Source organism: Chanodichthys erythropterus, chromosome 13, assembly GCF_024489055.1.
Source record: "Chanodichthys erythropterus isolate Z2021 chromosome 13, ASM2448905v1, whole genome shotgun sequence".
Lineage (NCBI taxonomy): Eukaryota > Metazoa > Chordata > Actinopteri > Cypriniformes > Xenocyprididae > Chanodichthys > Chanodichthys erythropterus.
This window is the reverse complement of record NC_090233.1, coordinates 21694712-21711039: the sequence shown is the minus strand read 5'-3', so window position 1 is coordinate 21711039 and position 16328 is coordinate 21694712. Positions and strand designations below refer to the sequence as shown.

At 36.6% G+C, this 16328-nt stretch overlaps 1 protein-coding gene across 2 annotated transcripts; it reads right to left on the bottom strand.

Annotated features, from left to right (window-relative positions):
* Window positions 1-3298: 3298 nt before the first annotated feature.
* LOC137034770 (uncharacterized) lies at window positions 3299-15258 on the bottom strand. Of its 2 annotated transcripts, none has more exons than XM_067407945.1 (7): window positions 15143-15258; window positions 9865-10015; window positions 8347-8477; window positions 8021-8225; window positions 7791-7874; window positions 5377-5502; window positions 3299-4970 (listed from the first exon to the last, which is right to left on the bottom strand). In XM_067407945.1, the coding sequence occupies exons 2-7, from the start codon at window positions 9995-9997 to the stop codon at window positions 4927-4929; spliced, it is 723 nt and encodes a 240-aa protein (XP_067264046.1). In that variant the 5' UTR covers window positions 9998-10015; window positions 15143-15258; the 3' UTR covers window positions 3299-4926. The 2 variants fall into 2 exon arrangements, with proteins under 2 accessions (XP_067264046.1, XP_067264045.1); XM_067407944.1 differs by lacking the exon at window positions 15143-15258 and adding an exon at window positions 11472-11546.
* Between the last annotated feature and the right edge of the window lie 1070 nt (window positions 15259-16328).

Here is a 16328-nt window from a genome sequence, read left to right as displayed (position 1 = left end):
TGTTAATTGGTTAACAGTAGTTTACTTTCTCTATACAGTGAGAAAAGCTGTAATAAACCTAATGAGAATTTCCAAAAATTTACAGTTTTTGGAAGTGAAAATTACAGTGAGAAACTGTACACTGACATATGCATGATTCTCTGTGTGGCACCTCACAACTGATAGTTTTCATTTAAACGATTATGTTTATTCTTAGTTCAATCATGACAACTCTCTGAATAGTTTTAGCTTGTAATTGAATATGGCTCCAGTACCTGTGGCCGTAGTGGCCAAGCCTGGGGTCCGGGCCAAGACCATGGAGGCCACACCGCCATGGTGCCCTGAACTTCCGGCTCCGCCCTGGTCACCTGAGTTGCCGGCTCCGTCCTGGAGGTTTCATACCTGCCTGCACCGTCATCGTCACCCTCCTGTCTAAACTCCAGGGGTGCTTCTCAATATCCCTCCTCGTCTCCTCGCTCCTCCGTCCTCCATCCTATGACCCGGAAAACAATCGAGCTCAGCCATCTTGAAGGACATCTCAATTCTCTAATCGCACCGCGAGGAGGCGAGGAACGAGGAGTGAGGAGGCTTTCCTGAGGAGTTATGAGCGAGGATACACAGGTGCATCCTTTGCGGAAGTCTTTCTCATCGAGTAATCTGACGCACGCATAAATTCTCCTCCCCCTTCTTATCTGTCACAATAATTTAAATGTATGCTTTACTTTTACAGATTAAATAAACTTTATATCTCATATATTTCAACTAGGCATCTTGCTTTATTAACATTTATTATATTTTTTTAAATAACCAAACTTTAACAACATGTGGGTAGATCCCTCGAGCAGCTGATGACACTTTGAAATGACGCTAAAGGGAGCGAGGATTTATCATTTCACTTGATTCAATTCCTCCGTCCTCTCGTCTTTTCCTTGCGTCCTTCCCTCGCATCCTGGAGGGGTGGAGCTAAGACGCGAGGAAAGGAAGCAAGGAAAGGAAACGAGGATGCACAAATAAGAATTGAGAAGCACCCCAGGACAACCGGCCTCCCTCCCTGCTCACTCCATCAACGGCGCAAGGAACGCGCCTAGCGGGAGGGAGGAGTACTGTCACAGTCACCATCTGTCTCACCTTCCCCGAACTCCATTTCCCAGCATTCCTCCTTCTGCTCACCTGCTCACACTCAGCAATCACCCGCACCTGATCATCATCACCTCATCGCCACAGCAGCATAAATGCACACTTCACCCTAGCACATTGTCTGGTCTCGTTAGTATATGGACTCACTTAGGCTATCTGTCAATACTTTCCTTGTTCAGCGTATGCTATTGTCTCCAGAGTCTCCCTGATCCTCCATGTCCCCAGCGTCTCCCTGATTTATCTGTGTCTCCAGTGTCTTCATTCCCCGGACTCCTTCCACACTCCACCATCGCCATCGTATGTGCTCAGCTGCTCACATCTACTATCTCTTCCAACCACCTGCAAAGACAAAAAACTGTCAGTAATCTCTGTCATTATTACATTCCTGCTTTGACTGTCATACTCACGTACCTGTTTGCCATACCGGCCTCGATCAGTAAACTCTCATATTCATTTCTACATCATTGTGAGTCTGTGTTCTGTAACACTTCTAGTCAGGTGGTTCTTCATATTCCTAAAGCTATTAAAATTAAAGGGTGATAAGGCCACCTCTTTGGCTGCTCCACACTTATGGAACCCTCTTCCAATGCACATTAAATCTTCCCCATCTGTGGATGCCTTTAAGTCTAGTTTGAAGTCGTATCTTTTTTTAAAAAAAAATTTTCTTATGGCTTTTAGAACTGATTAGAGTGAACAGGATTTAATTTTGTTTGTGTGACTCTATGTAATTGCTTTTGTTGTATTATGCTGGAAAGCACTTTGGTCAATGGCAGTTGTTTTAAATGTTCCATAGAAATAAAATTAGTATTGTATCTTATATTGGTAAATGAATGTTTATTGCATTAATTTATCAGTTAATGAAATATGTTGTTTAGTGTTAAATTCAATACATAAAACCTAAAATGTTGCTACCTAACCACAGCTGCCTTTTTTATTATTATTATTGTATATTGTTCTTTTTTTTTTTTTTTTTTAACAGTGTGCACAGTTGTTTGCATGTATGAGATCCTCCAGCATGTCCCCATTTTCAAGAGGGCAAATCACTTATAAGCTTTTTGAAAAAAAAAGAAGAAAAAAAAAAGGTTACCACCATTGCAGCAACTCCTGCATCTTACGACCAAATCTGTAAACTGATACAGTGTCTGCGTGGGCATCTAATGTTGAACAGCTATCCCTACTCAATCCCATAACGTCCTGCTGCATCAATACTGAGATAAACCTAGTGATCCTCATCTGACGTGATTTCATAACTCACAGACACACACACACACACACACACGTGCTAAGCTTCACTGATGACAGTTCAAGGGTATGCAGTGGCACGCCTGGCAGAGTGTCCGTGATTTAGGAGATTATTTCACATCCTCTGCCATCCTGAGATGGATGAAGATAAGATGCAAACAGCTGTCAGCCAGACTGTCGTTCATTCAGATTGTGCTGAGAGCTTCATGAACAGTCACTTTCAATCCACTAATCCTGACAGATATCCATTCACCTTGCAGAGCTTATATGCCAGGCAGAGCAGACATGGTTACTAGTTGTACATCTTTGTTTCACCACTGAATATTACCAAAATATGTGCTCATTTAAAAATTAGATGTGTTTTGTGTTGTGAATTATTGGCTCAATTAATACAATAAATAATGTTAATACATTTTAATGTTTGATTTTACATTTTATATTAAGCAGACGCATTTACCACAGCTTACAAATAATATACATAGAAAAACATACTTATGTAAATACACACATATATATATATATATATTTATACAAGTGCATATATACCTAATGTGCACCTCTGTAACTAAGTCTTCTCTTACTTTGTTTTAAATTCTTATTTCTGTCTATTCTTGTGTTAAATATGTATGCCAGAACCAGTATTATTTTCAATTTGAATGTATTTTATATATTTTCAATTAAAGTTTTAGTAATTTTGTGTGTTTTTGTCATTTTTATTAGTAATCAACATGGAACATTTCTTTAACTGTAAGTCCTTGTAATGTTTACAAGTTATGTAGGATAAAAGTGTCTGTCAAAATGACTACACTACACTAAAGTCGGAATAATGAGCAGCGATTGAGATTTGGAGGAAAGTAATATGTAGAAACTGAAGAGTGTGATGAGGAGGAGCTTAAAAAGGAGGGCTTCAGAGAGATGTGACTCATGACAGAGAAGCTCTTCTGTGTACTGCAGGGTTTCCAGTGCTATATTTAGCTTTCGTGTTGCCATGTATGTTCTGATATATATGCGGAAACAAGCTAAAATTGTCCCTAAATTTGCTAAAATACAGCCATATCATTTGTCCAGTTTTTTGAGATTTGTGTAAGGGCAGATGACAGGCTTTTTCACTTTCTCATTGTCATTCATACAAGACAAAGACACTTATGTGCTTTATATAATGCTTTATATAAATATTATGCTTATTTGGTAGTAAAACAGCACATTAATAGATTGCAATATCAGATGAACACCATAATGCTTATACTATCCAGGATGATATGCTTAATTTTAAACTATGCATTTTTGCATTACAATTGCATATATTATTTAGTAAATGCATAATACAGAATTTAGCTGTGCTTATATTTCACTTAGAAACATTTGAACAAGATCATCAGTCAGTCCATTTGTAATTGTTTTTCTTTTATTTTTTTTTTTGCCTTATGGGAGTTCATCAATATAAAAATCTATCTTGAGAATACTGAAAATGTGAATTTAAAAGTAAATATACAAAATATAATAATAAATACATCAGCAGATATAAAATTCATATTTGGCAAAAGGGTCAACAAGAAGGGTAAGCTTGCATAGCAAGCTGATTATATGTTATTTCACATTTATTAGGCTTTCATATGGTTAATAAATACAAGAATATACATGTGCAGATCACTACTAGAAAAACTAAACATATCAGATGTAACATAGGCTATATACCAACTAGTACAAAGCACATTAGTGATAAAAGTCATCCTCAAATGCTGATCTTACACACGCTCATCTTCTATGCCTCATAGTTGAGCAGAATTGAACAAATGACATTACACAACATGTCATCTGGGTCTGCAGTTCAACCACTTCATCACAAGTGGTCGCTCTTTTTTTACTGACTCTCCTCTTTCCGTCCCAAATTACATACCATATAGATTACACGCTGTTACTACTATATGCACTATCATGTACTTTGCAATCTAATGTGTGACTGTTATAAGATTATTTTATCATCCAGCAGTCCCTCCCTTACCACTACATAAGGAAAGCTGCACCTAATAAGTGCATGAAGTAAATATGGGTAATGACTCTTCTATGCTATTTTATAGTATGAATAGTTTGTAATTCTAACAAGAAATGTAGTTCTTGATAGTAATTTAATTCTGAGCAGTTGTATCTTTTCTGGATTAATCCCTATTGGATCCAGTCTTGTACCTTATCTTCATGTTACCCTTACGCAATAATATGATGAGTAGTGTGCTCAGAAGTCGAAGGTCTGAATAGGAAAATATTTTAGGAAATTAAGTAATTGATTACCAGTAAGAAATGCATTTGATTTAAGCAATACAGGAAATGATATTAAAGGGTTATGTTCCTATATGTATTGCCATGTAATTATGATCGAGTGTAACTAAAAATACTTAATGTGTCAAACTATATAGAGCCTGTTGCATTTTTATACTAACAATGCAACTGAGTTTACACCTATATACTGCATGTCAGGAATATTTCTAGGTCACAACAAAAAGGCAAGCATGCAAAGAAATGGACAAAATGCCCCTGCATCAAAGAACGACAAAGGAATCACTCCATTTGCTCTCAGACACAGCACTTCATTGACATCTTATTCTTTCTTGGTTTTCCTGAAAAACAGTGAGAGAGATTCCCTTTAATTCATTTTTTTAAATTCTGGATCATATTTGATACGCAAATTTCAAAGGCCTCTAAATTGTCAACATTATCAAAGCTTTGCTGAAAAACAATCTTCTACATGCCTTCTGTCCTTTGATTGATAGTTTATACTTTTTTGGAAGGTAAAAGGCCTTTTAGTAGCCTATAATTCACCTTCAGTTCATAGTACATGTGTTTTTGCTATGAAAACTGCTATTTTTTTTTACTGATTCTACTGATTTTTATAAAATATACTTTATATCATATTTCAAGGTGAACACTTGCTGGACTGAACAAACATTGGTAATCACAAAAGGAAAAAGTTGGCTACATTAATGTGAAAATAAAAGTGAAGCCATACACATAAAAGATAGGTACCTTTTGAGGCAGTACGTTGATTTATTAGTGTCGAATATCTGGTTCGAGTCTTGGCTGACCTAGGAGACCAGTTGCATTGAATTCTCGCGTACTTGAATTCGCTTGGAATCCCAGATGCCTGTAAATCTAGCACAGATTAGAAAATCAATTTATGGATGATTACCTTGCTATGCAGATTTTACAACATATTGTGCTAAACATGTTAGAATGCAGAACGTCACTATGCAGCAACTTCCATTTTTCTTAGTGATATTTAGTGCCAGTTTATCAGGAAGTGACATTCGACTCATTCGATGGAAACAGTGCTTTATTCACAAATGTTTTATGCGATATCCCAAATTTGCGCAAAAAGTTAAATTCGCAACTTTGAATGGAAACACTTCAGGATTTTCAAAGTCGTCATCTGGTTGGTTGAATTCTACAGGATGTCCGGGAGACGTGTGTGTCGCGTTCTTTAACGGTCCACCAGGACATAAATGCCATGATGCCAAACCCCCTTGTGGAAGAAGAATGCCGACGTATTTACAACTGTGACAACGAGATGCACGCCAGTCTGTTATTGTAGGGACATCGACTTTACATTTCCACGCCCCTAAACATGACTCAGAACAAAACGAACTGTGACTGGTTGCGTTTCGTGTCAGTCAAACGTCCTCTTGGGTGGTCCAATTGGCCAATGAAAGCTGCGATTCCAGACCTTCTGGCGTCAGTCTTGAAGGACTGGCTACGCAAGATTATTGAGAGCATTCAAAACTATTCAGATTACATTATTTAGTGGAAATATCATTCCCTCCCTGTAAAATAAATGAGGCATGAACATAATTATGAGAATTTGTCAGTATCTTTCTAAATGCGCGATCTTTTGGGTTAAAAGCCTTAGGGGAAATGGAAAACTTTTTATGCGTTTTGGCCGTTCATTTACACGACAACGACATGCGTTTCGGTGGCCTGAAAACGCAAACTTTTGAAAACGTGTTTCAAATTGCAAGTTTTTGAAACGATACCGTTGTCATCTTCATGTAAACTGCAAAAACATGAAACTGTGAAAACGGTGACGGCATGCATGTGCATTACGTGTTTAGTCTATCCACCTTATTTGTCAAGGCAGAATTAAGGTATTTCTGTGAATTTGCGAAAAAATGTTTCCGTTCTTAGTACATCATTGTTGTGTAAACGTACCCTTAATGAAGCTGTTTAATGTAGCCATGTGATCACAAATAAATTGGAGCAGATGCGATTCAATAGGCCCTATGTGTGCCCTTCTGTGTGAAATAATGATAAATGTATCCAAACGTAGGTTCGGGAGGAGCCTAAACATTCAGTCCTGTCTATTGCTCTTAATCTCCCTCTATGCAGTACTGTTATAGGGGGGTTTAACTCGGAGCTCGAGCCGAGCCTCAGGTTTGTGCCTCCTTCGAGGACAGCAAGCCAAGTTTGTTTTACCATTAACCATTCAGACTGAATGGGCAGGCGAACTTGTGAAATACAAGTTTAAGCTGTTTGATTATAGCCCACGCTCGCACTGACCCGACAGCGAAAATGCGGCAAATAATTTCTGACTGGCATAACTGAACAAATCAAACAAAAGATAAAGGCGGGGCCCCTACTGGACCCATGGGCTACGGCCCAGTCAAGCACAATGGAAGTCAGGCAATGCACATGAGTGTACGCACACAACTTTAAAAGCATATCTGGATCAGAGGTGTAAAATATTTGAGTAAATGTGATTAGTTACTAAATGTACTGAGTATCAAAAATATTAGCAACTTTTACTCTACTTGACTACATTTTTGAATAAATCTATGTACTCTTTAATCCAATACATTTGTAATGAGTAATGCAATTGCGTAATGAATTGCAGGTGTTTCATATATGAGATGAGGACATGGCTGCAGCCGGTGATGAAGCCAAATCAAGCGCGTCCAGTGAAAGTAGGATTAGAATACTTGATTTTACTTAATAATATTTTATTTATCTGTTATATAAAAGAGATCCTTTTAAAGGATATTGGTTTACTTATTCCTTTTTTTGGGCACTGAGACTTGAGTTCTTGTAGATGCTGTTGTCTCGACCCTGATTTATTGCAATTTTGAGGTGATATATTGATTTTAGAAAATAAACATGTGATTGCTCTTTCACAAATCAACTGTTTCTTGTTTTTTGCTGGCATTTATTTTGGGTATTGAGGACTATCTTTCAGCCTACATTCAGTACAAATAAAATACTTGAGTAGGCCTACTGTTTTTACTAATGTCATATATTGGAATTGGTGACATGTAATAGAGTTATTTTTGCTGCTCTTCACACCTCTGATCTGGATATCTGAAACTATATACAGTGATAAAGGGAAAAGAGTCCCCTTTTATATCACTGCTGTGTATAAAAGTGAAGCCATACACATATAAGATAGGTACCTTTTGAGGTGGTACGTAGATTTTGTGATTTAGGAGTCTCGTCTGACCCAGAAGAGTTTTGAGTTCTCTTGTAAATGGTTTTTGCTGCAGATTAGAAAATCAATGGATGGATGATTATCTCGCTATGCAGATTTTACAATGTATTGTGCTAAACATGCTAAAATGCAGAACACCACTGCAGTTTAACATATACTATTATATATAGAAATTACAATCATTTGACAAAATACCTTTTTCGATTTTAAAACTTGGCTCCTCGACTGAATTAATGGTCAATTTTTCTTTTCCTCTTCCTTTTTCAACACACAGGAACATGTTGGGTTCAGCCACTGATTTCAAGCTCCGCCAGTCATTAGTTCCACTCTCTACCCATTGAAATAAGTATTTTTCTACCATGAACTTATTAATTGAACTGGGTTCTGGGTTCTTGACCACCTGTGCATGTGAGAGCCAGCAAATTATAAAATCAGAAACTAGAAAACAAAATCACAAGAAATATTTGACACCATGTCTAACAATATTCTAAAAAGAACTCTGAGAGTGTCTGAGACCTTACCTCAAATTTGACCTTTGTACCATCAGCAACAGGAAAAATTTGATTTTTATCTTTATCCTCAAAACAAAACGCCATGTATTTAATTTCTGCATCATCTTTTCTTTCTTTACATGAAATATCATACACCGTGACTGAAAAAGAAAAGACAAATCATATTTCTAGCATTATATTAAGTATTAAGTCACTATGGAAACATTTTCATTAATTGGCTATAGTAATTTTCACTGAAAACATCAACAAAAAGTATGCTTCACATAATTATTTCAAAGTTCAATTGTGAAAAAAATTAACACTACACTAAAAAATAATCTACACTACTACTAAGTTGATATGCATTGTTTCAAATTCTGTTTTTTTTTTTTGTTCTTTCTTTTTTTTTTTACTGTTTTCTGTTGTTGTTTTTTTTGTCACATTTAGGTACTTGTTTTTATTTCTCATCTAAATATATGTTTGTTTATTGTCACTGATCTTCAGTTCAGATAACCAACTCTTTTATTAATGTCACAGAGATATGAATGCACATGAACTGTTGATTTGTTAACTATTATATGAAGAGGTGTAAAGAGTACCTGAAAACCATACTTGAGTAAAAGTACTGATACCTTACATTGAAAATGACTCCACTACAAGTTACAATTCCAATACAACTTGAGTAAAAGTCTTAAAGTATCTGATTTGAACAGTACTTAAAAGTATTTTACTCATGCTGAATATAGGCTCAGAGATGCACAAGTCCTGAGACATGACAGTGACAATTAGAAACAACTGATTTGTAAGATGAGAAATCAAGTTTATTTTCTAAAATCAAAATTAAACTGAACACCTCAATATTGCAATAAATCAAGGTCGACACAACAACCTTTTAAACATCTACAAAAGTCTCAGTTAAGCTCAAGTGCACAGAAAGGCCATAAGTAAACCAATATCTGTCAGAACGGTCTTGTCGATAAAGCGGATAAATAAAACGATGTTAAGTAAAATTAAATAGTCAAAGTCTACTGTATGTGCTGGTTTGAGCCTCATCACCAGCTGCTGTCATTTCCTCATCTAATAAATCAAACACCTGCGATCAAGTACTCAAGTACACCTCTGATTATATGTTAATAACTTATTAAGGTTATTATTGACCTAAACATTTTTTTAGTTTTACATTTTACATTCAAAAATCAAAATATTACAGTAAAAAAATCCTGAAGTAACTGTGATCACTGTGATAAGATCAAAATTAATCACAGTAATGTCCTGCTCCATTCACATCACAGTCAGTATAACTGATAAACTTTGAATTAGGAATACAGTGTAATTAGTCAACTATCAGGGAACGGTCTCAGAACCTTGGCTAATGTTCTGGCAAGGTTCTTTCAAAGTACCTTAAAAGTTTGTTTTCAATTTAGTGGGAATGCTAGAAAAACATTTAGAACTTAGTTTTTGTTAGCAAGATATATACACTGCTTTTCCGAAAACCGGATAAGCAAAGAATTATATGAAACTCTGAGCGGGAACAGCACAGGTTCAAACCTTTAGGGCTGTCTCCCTGATGATTTTCCAAGACCAGCTGATAGGATGAAGAGGGCTTGCGCTTTGGCTCAACGCGCACACACTTTCCACTTTTCTCTGTCAGTACCGCTGTTCTGATCTCCTCGATTATCATTTTGGAAAGCGTCTTTCACTAATAAAGAAACATTCATAGACAAACAGGTAATATAGACTGCAACATCTGAAGTTACAAAATGTAATAAAGACATTAGTTATGTAGGCTAACTACATTCACTACGCACAACAAAAATTAAACTAGAAATATATTATTATTAGATTTAATAGCCTATATTTTTATATAGCCTATATTTCGTCATAGTACAAATTATTATTTAGCAGAAACAAAATATTTTTTTAAAAAAAAAGCAAAAACTTTTGACAAATAATTTCTCCTCCCTTCTCATATTTTCCCCTTCACCATGTCCCTTTAGTAGCTCCGTAGTAGCCTACTACATAACATACTGAAAAGTATTAACATAAACAAATTTGACTTATGGTCACCTGAAGAATAGATCAAAATCAACAAAAAAGTGCACAAAAACTATTGTTTTCTGAATTACAGAACAGTTTCAAAAATGAACATGCCTGAAGGCAACAAAATAAAGGCTACATAATGTAATTTAGATGCTAGCCAGCAAACTAGCTCGTTAATCTAATTAGCATATTTAATTTCCATTTTGTGCATACAGTGGAAAATGGCATTTTTAAACTTAGAATTATAGTGCTAGTCAAGGTCTTTTTCAAAAGGCATTTAGTGCACTTTTTGGTGAATTAAAAGCAAGCAGTAATGTAACAGAAATTAAAACATTACATGTAAAATAAATGAAAATGTAAAATAAATTGTAAAATAAATTACAAATGTAATTTATTATAAATTACATTTATTTTGAAGAAAATAAAGTCAAATGAAATAAGCAATTAACTCAAGCCAAAACGTTCCACAGTGTCTATTAAGATGTTCTAAAAAAAAAAAAAAAAGGCTATATCAAAATACTGCATTAACATCAAGGGCAACTTGTGATTCTTAAAAAAAAAAAAAAAAAGCAATGCAGAGGGTATTACTTATTTTTCTTCTTTGCGTCGCTTCCTGCCTTGTGCCCCTGATAATTTTCTTTTTTCAAAGATACTTTCAGAGCACATAAAAGGCAAAACTATTTTAACAGCGTGTGCCATACATAATTACAGCGTTATGATGATGTATTATAATTAGAAAGTGTTTAAATTAGTCCAACATGACATGTTATCGAATCTTATGATTTTTCGTTGATGTCAATTTTATTATATTCTAACATTATTTTAACGATGGTCACAAGAGGGCGCTCTCTTTCGAGAAAAAAACTCGTGCTTAGCGCCCTAGAGGCAACTGTTTATTTAGCCTATGCCATGGAGCGGCCCTGTAGCCTACATAGGTCGCATGATCAACACATCAGAGAGCGTCAGAAGATAATAATGACTGAAGGGTGTTTGACTAGGATTTAACATAGCCTGTATAAAACAAATCTATTTATGACAACCTTCTTGTATCTATTTGGCAGAACTCTTTAGGAAAGAGATTTGCTAATGATAAATAATGCATGCATATAGCCTACCTCAGCTGGTTTTCGAATAATTTCTCGTCCTCGCGGTTCTGGTCCAAACGAGCGTCTGCAGATAACCGTGGTGTTGTGAGGATTTATAAGGAAGAACGGCTTTTAAAATTCAGCATGCCCACGTTTGTCAGATCACGCCCCCCTCAACTGGAATCATTACTGCAGGCTATTCTCCGAACGGTTTTGCGTATTTCCAACGCCTTCTAAATCACTACAATAAAGACGACAGAATAAGGGGACTTTGCCTATACCTCCCACGGTATTAGAAAATCTATTTATCAAGCTACAACTTGCCTCGATTGCAGCACCAGTTATGAAATGTACAAAGTATAACGCATGCAGCCCAATTAAATTTATCTATTTCATTGAGGTGACTTAAGTGTTCAGATACTTCAGACTGATTTCCAACCTTGGTTGCATGAAAAAGTATGTTATTTAGTGTAGTTTGTACAGTGCAGGTAATTTGTAACAATAAATAGGAGAGGAGACACAATTATACAGTTTGCATTGTGTAACTTGCATTGCAATTTGTTTATTGCAACTTTAACACGCAAAGAGGACGTTTTTCTTCCTAAAGAGACGATGCTCACATTTAATACTTTACATAATCATAAAAAAGCAGCCTAATCATAATGCCTCGAAATAGCAAAAGTACAAAATAATAATAATATTAATAATAATAGCCTCCAATAAATAAATAAATCTCTTGATGGGACGGAGGATATATATATATATATATATATATATATATATATATATATATATATATATATATATATATATATATATATATATATATATATATATATATATATATATATATCACTTTAGTTTTGGGTCTAATTCTCACTATTAATTAACTATTGACTTTTGCCTCAATAAACTTCTATACTGTTCAGGTATAGGGTAAGATGTAGAATATGGTCACGCATAATAAGGCATTATGTGCTTTATGAGTACTAATAAACAGCTAATATAGTAATATACACGCAACTAGTTATTAACTAAAGCGTTACATTAAATAAAAATGTTTGTGTGTGTTGCACGCGTGGCAGATGAGCACTCCTTATGTGTGTTCTTTTATGGGAAAATGCGTATGCAATTTATTTTATTGGGATCATATTCTGGTCCCATTTACTTGCTGGTATGTAATATGCATCATCATATCTTTTATTTAAAAAAAAAAAAAAAAAAACAGTGTAGTTTGCAGCCAGAAACGGCGACAAACGATCATGACTGCTAGCACAAACTCTGGCAGCTGATACATAAAAATGTATAATAATAATAATAATAATAATAATAATAATAATAATAATAATAATAGCCTACAATTGTGGGAACTTTGCATCATAATTTTAAAATACCACCGCACGCCACTGAGAACATCTCTAACAGCGACAAACTCAGAGAAAGACCGTGTCAGCTGCCAGCCTGCCACCAACTCAGGCAGCTGCCAGAAGAAATCCGGCTGCCGATGCCACCGGAAGTGGCGCTGCGACCTGCCGCGAGCTGGGGCACCAGCCAATAGGGGGGCACCAAGTGATAAAGATAATAACTAGACTTTAAAAAAAAAAAAAAAAAAAGGAAAAATCGTGTTTTGTAGGCTATATATTATTTAGTAAGATACGGATACAAAATTAACAGTTATGATACAATATATAAAGAGAGATAATAATAATATTAATAACCTCCAATAAATCTCTTGGTGGGACGGAGGCAACAGAGTGCGGCGCGGGACAAGATTTGATGGGCGCGGGCGGTGAGACACTAACGTTACTAGTGTGCGGGTTGCGGGACTCCCGCAAAATATAAATATTTGAACTTAAAATATCTAAAAACGAATACATTTTTATTCATAATATTGCAAAAAAAAAAAAAAAAAAAAAAAAAAAAAACTGTATAGCCTACGTCTTATATTTCACAGCAAAGCTAGCGCTGCAGCGCCAAACACAAACACACCAGGCTCGTTTGAGAATCGACTTCTCGCAAAGCGATCGGTGCATGACATCAAAGGTCCGCGAGAACGATCCAAAAGTACAAGGAGTCGTATAGCCTACAAACGCTCCCGCGGACCCGCCGAATCGGTTCGCGCTGCTCCGATGCATCTCGAACAACAATCGTGGATGTTTCACCACTGTTAATGCTCACGGCTTTGCGAACCTCCATCGGCATACAAACACTAGCCGTAATTTGTATAGACGGAGATTACGATCGAGCTGCTATTAGCTCGATTAGCTGCTATTTCAAAAATGGCGGTCACAAGTTTCTTGTTGGTCACGGTATCCCCGCCCCCAGCCCCTGACGCAAAAGGTTCTTACTTCTAGCCCAGCAACGTTTTGGGCTACTTACGAACCACTTTTTCTGGTTCGGAGCTGGTGCTTTGTGTGTCGAAAGACAAAGAACTGATTTGAAACTAGGCTCTGGCTCCGAACCAGCACTCAAACTGCCTTGGTGTAAACGGGGTAATAGGGGTGGCCTGGCAGGGGCCAGCAACCAGTCTGGGGTGGCACAGAAATCTTCATTATTTTAAGAAAAAAAAAAAATGAACTGGACTGTGCCTACAACACAACTGAATACAGTTAATTTGTTCTTAATTGTAATTGAGATAGTTAATTAGATCATGGAAGGCTGGGTGAATTTGACCATTTACTTGTTCAGTCAGCTTGCTCTGGTTCTCAAACCCCCTAATAGCTTGTGCTCCACTGTTGCATCTTAATGGATGAGTGATGCAGATAACTGTAGTTCAAAGATTATTTAACCTTCATTGAATTTATGTAATCAATTAACTTCAATTCTGAGTTTGACTGTTTCAAAAACTAACCGAAAAAGTAAACACTAAATGTTTAACTTTCTATATTGTCAAAATAAATCATTGCAACAGTAGGAAACAGGGAAAAATGTGTTCTCTTTTGAATTCCCAGTACAAATGCACAGTTCTCACATTTATTTATTGTATTAAAAAATACACTCTAAAAATGCTGGGTTAAATATGGACAAAACTAGAGATTGGGTCGTTTTCACCCAGACATTTTTTTTCAACCAAATTTGGAATTATTTTTTTAGCCAGCAATATAGTAAAAGGCATGTTTTTGCTCACCCCCAAATAGGGGCAAATTTGTGGGGTATTTTAAGCTGAAACTTGACCAGACCAGAGACTTATATTACATGTGAAAGAGGGCATAGGTGCCCTTTAACCCAACCTGCTGGGTTTGTTCCCTGATTTAACCCGGCTTGGGTTGTTTTTTTTTTTTAGAGTGTAGGGCAGGCTATCGGCTTGTGCCTTATATTGTGATCTCACATAGCAGAATATTTTAGTCCAGAGACATGTGACGAATATAGCCTATAGGCTATATATATATCAAATAGGGCTACATACATGCACAGTTTTAACACAGTTTTAATCGCCTTTTTGGTTATTTCATGACTTAATTGACGACAGAACTACGACGTTGCATGCTCGTTCTTTTGCGCTTTATTTATAGTGAGTAATATACAGCAGGCCGTATTTGCGCGTGATTGAAAAGTGCGCGGTCTTGCAACCCACCAGTTGAGAAACATTGACGTATAGTTCGCCATTCACTGTTGTTCTGCTGAAGCTCATTCGGCACCTGTACCATTTCTGCGCAATGGAGACGCAACACAATCAGGTGTTTATGTTAGAACACTCTCACCTCTCAAAGTGCCGGAGTTTTTATACAGACAGTGCTGCATAAAAGAGCGGGACTGAATCCTGCGGGCTCGGGACTGAAAAATCCGTCCCATCCGAGGTCTCAACATCGCGGTGCCCCCGCGTTCCCATTTCTCCTCCCCTAGAACGCGATTTAGCCCATGCCCTCGCGGAGGTCTGTGCATGCCACTGCATTGAGGACACCAGGTTTATTCTTGCCTATTTATTGGGAAAAGGCATATAGTGTCCCATCATGCACCGACAACCAAACATTCACAGTGCTAGTCTGGTGGTTGACGATTCTGTAATTTCGGTCAAATGCAGGCAGATTTCATGTAGTCGGGGCGATACGCACGCATACGCCGTATACATACTTTTTGCCCAGGGCTGTTTGCGTATTACGACTTCTAAGAATCAATATTTGCTATACCCACTTGTTTTTTGTTATTGTCCTGTTAGCTTCCCCTTTAACTGTGTGTCCAATGCTGTTGTGTAAACTCGCGATTCTTTGTTGTAATTGGTGCATGAGCACTTCTGTCATTCTACCTTTTCCCGCATCATCGGCTAAAAAAAAACAAGCTGAGGCCGCGGGTTCACACCGCAAGCGTCAGCAGCGCGTGAACTGCAGCTGCAGAGACGCGCGAGTGTTCACACTGGAAGCGTTTGTACAGCGTCACAGCTGCGGCTCGAAGCTGCATATAAAGTGGGCATTTCTTTACAAAGACAGCTATAAATTTGTTTTTTTATAAGTTGGTCATTTATAAACTTGATAGTCTTGAAAGTTTGTTAACATGCAAGGTGTACAAAACTCACATATAAACGTAAAATGAATAAAAATAAATAAATAAAAGCCTCATGTCATCCATTGCTGCACAAATGAGGTAAGCTTTGTGTTTTACATCATCTGCCGCATGAACATGTTTACAACACAGCAAACTCAGCGAAAAAAGCCAGCAAACTGGTTTGATTTGGGTGTGCTAGAGCCTATATTGCTGTCTGTGTAATAGGCCTAACTAAAATAATGTGAATTGCCCTAATGTGGGACATTTTTTGCATATCAGACTTATGTGACATATTGCAATTTGTAGCCAAAACATTAAATTCATACACAATACCATGTTAAAAAACCCAGGATGTCTCCTAATCAAATCAAAAGAGAAAATGGAGATAACACATTCATAAAATAAATT

Coding starts and splice junctions, on each gene's coding strand:
- LOC137034770 (XM_067407945.1), bottom strand. CDS start 9,997: ATGATAATCGAGGAGATCAGAACAGCGGTACTGACAGAGAAAAGTGGA. Junction 5,503..7,790: donor TCTACGTACCACCTCAAAAG/GTACCTATCTTA, acceptor AATCTGTGCTAG/ATTTACAGGCATCTGGGATT. Junction 4,971..5,376: donor TCAACGTACTGCCTCAAAAG/GTACCTATCTTT, acceptor ACTGTTTTTCAG/GAAAACCAAGAAAGAATAAG.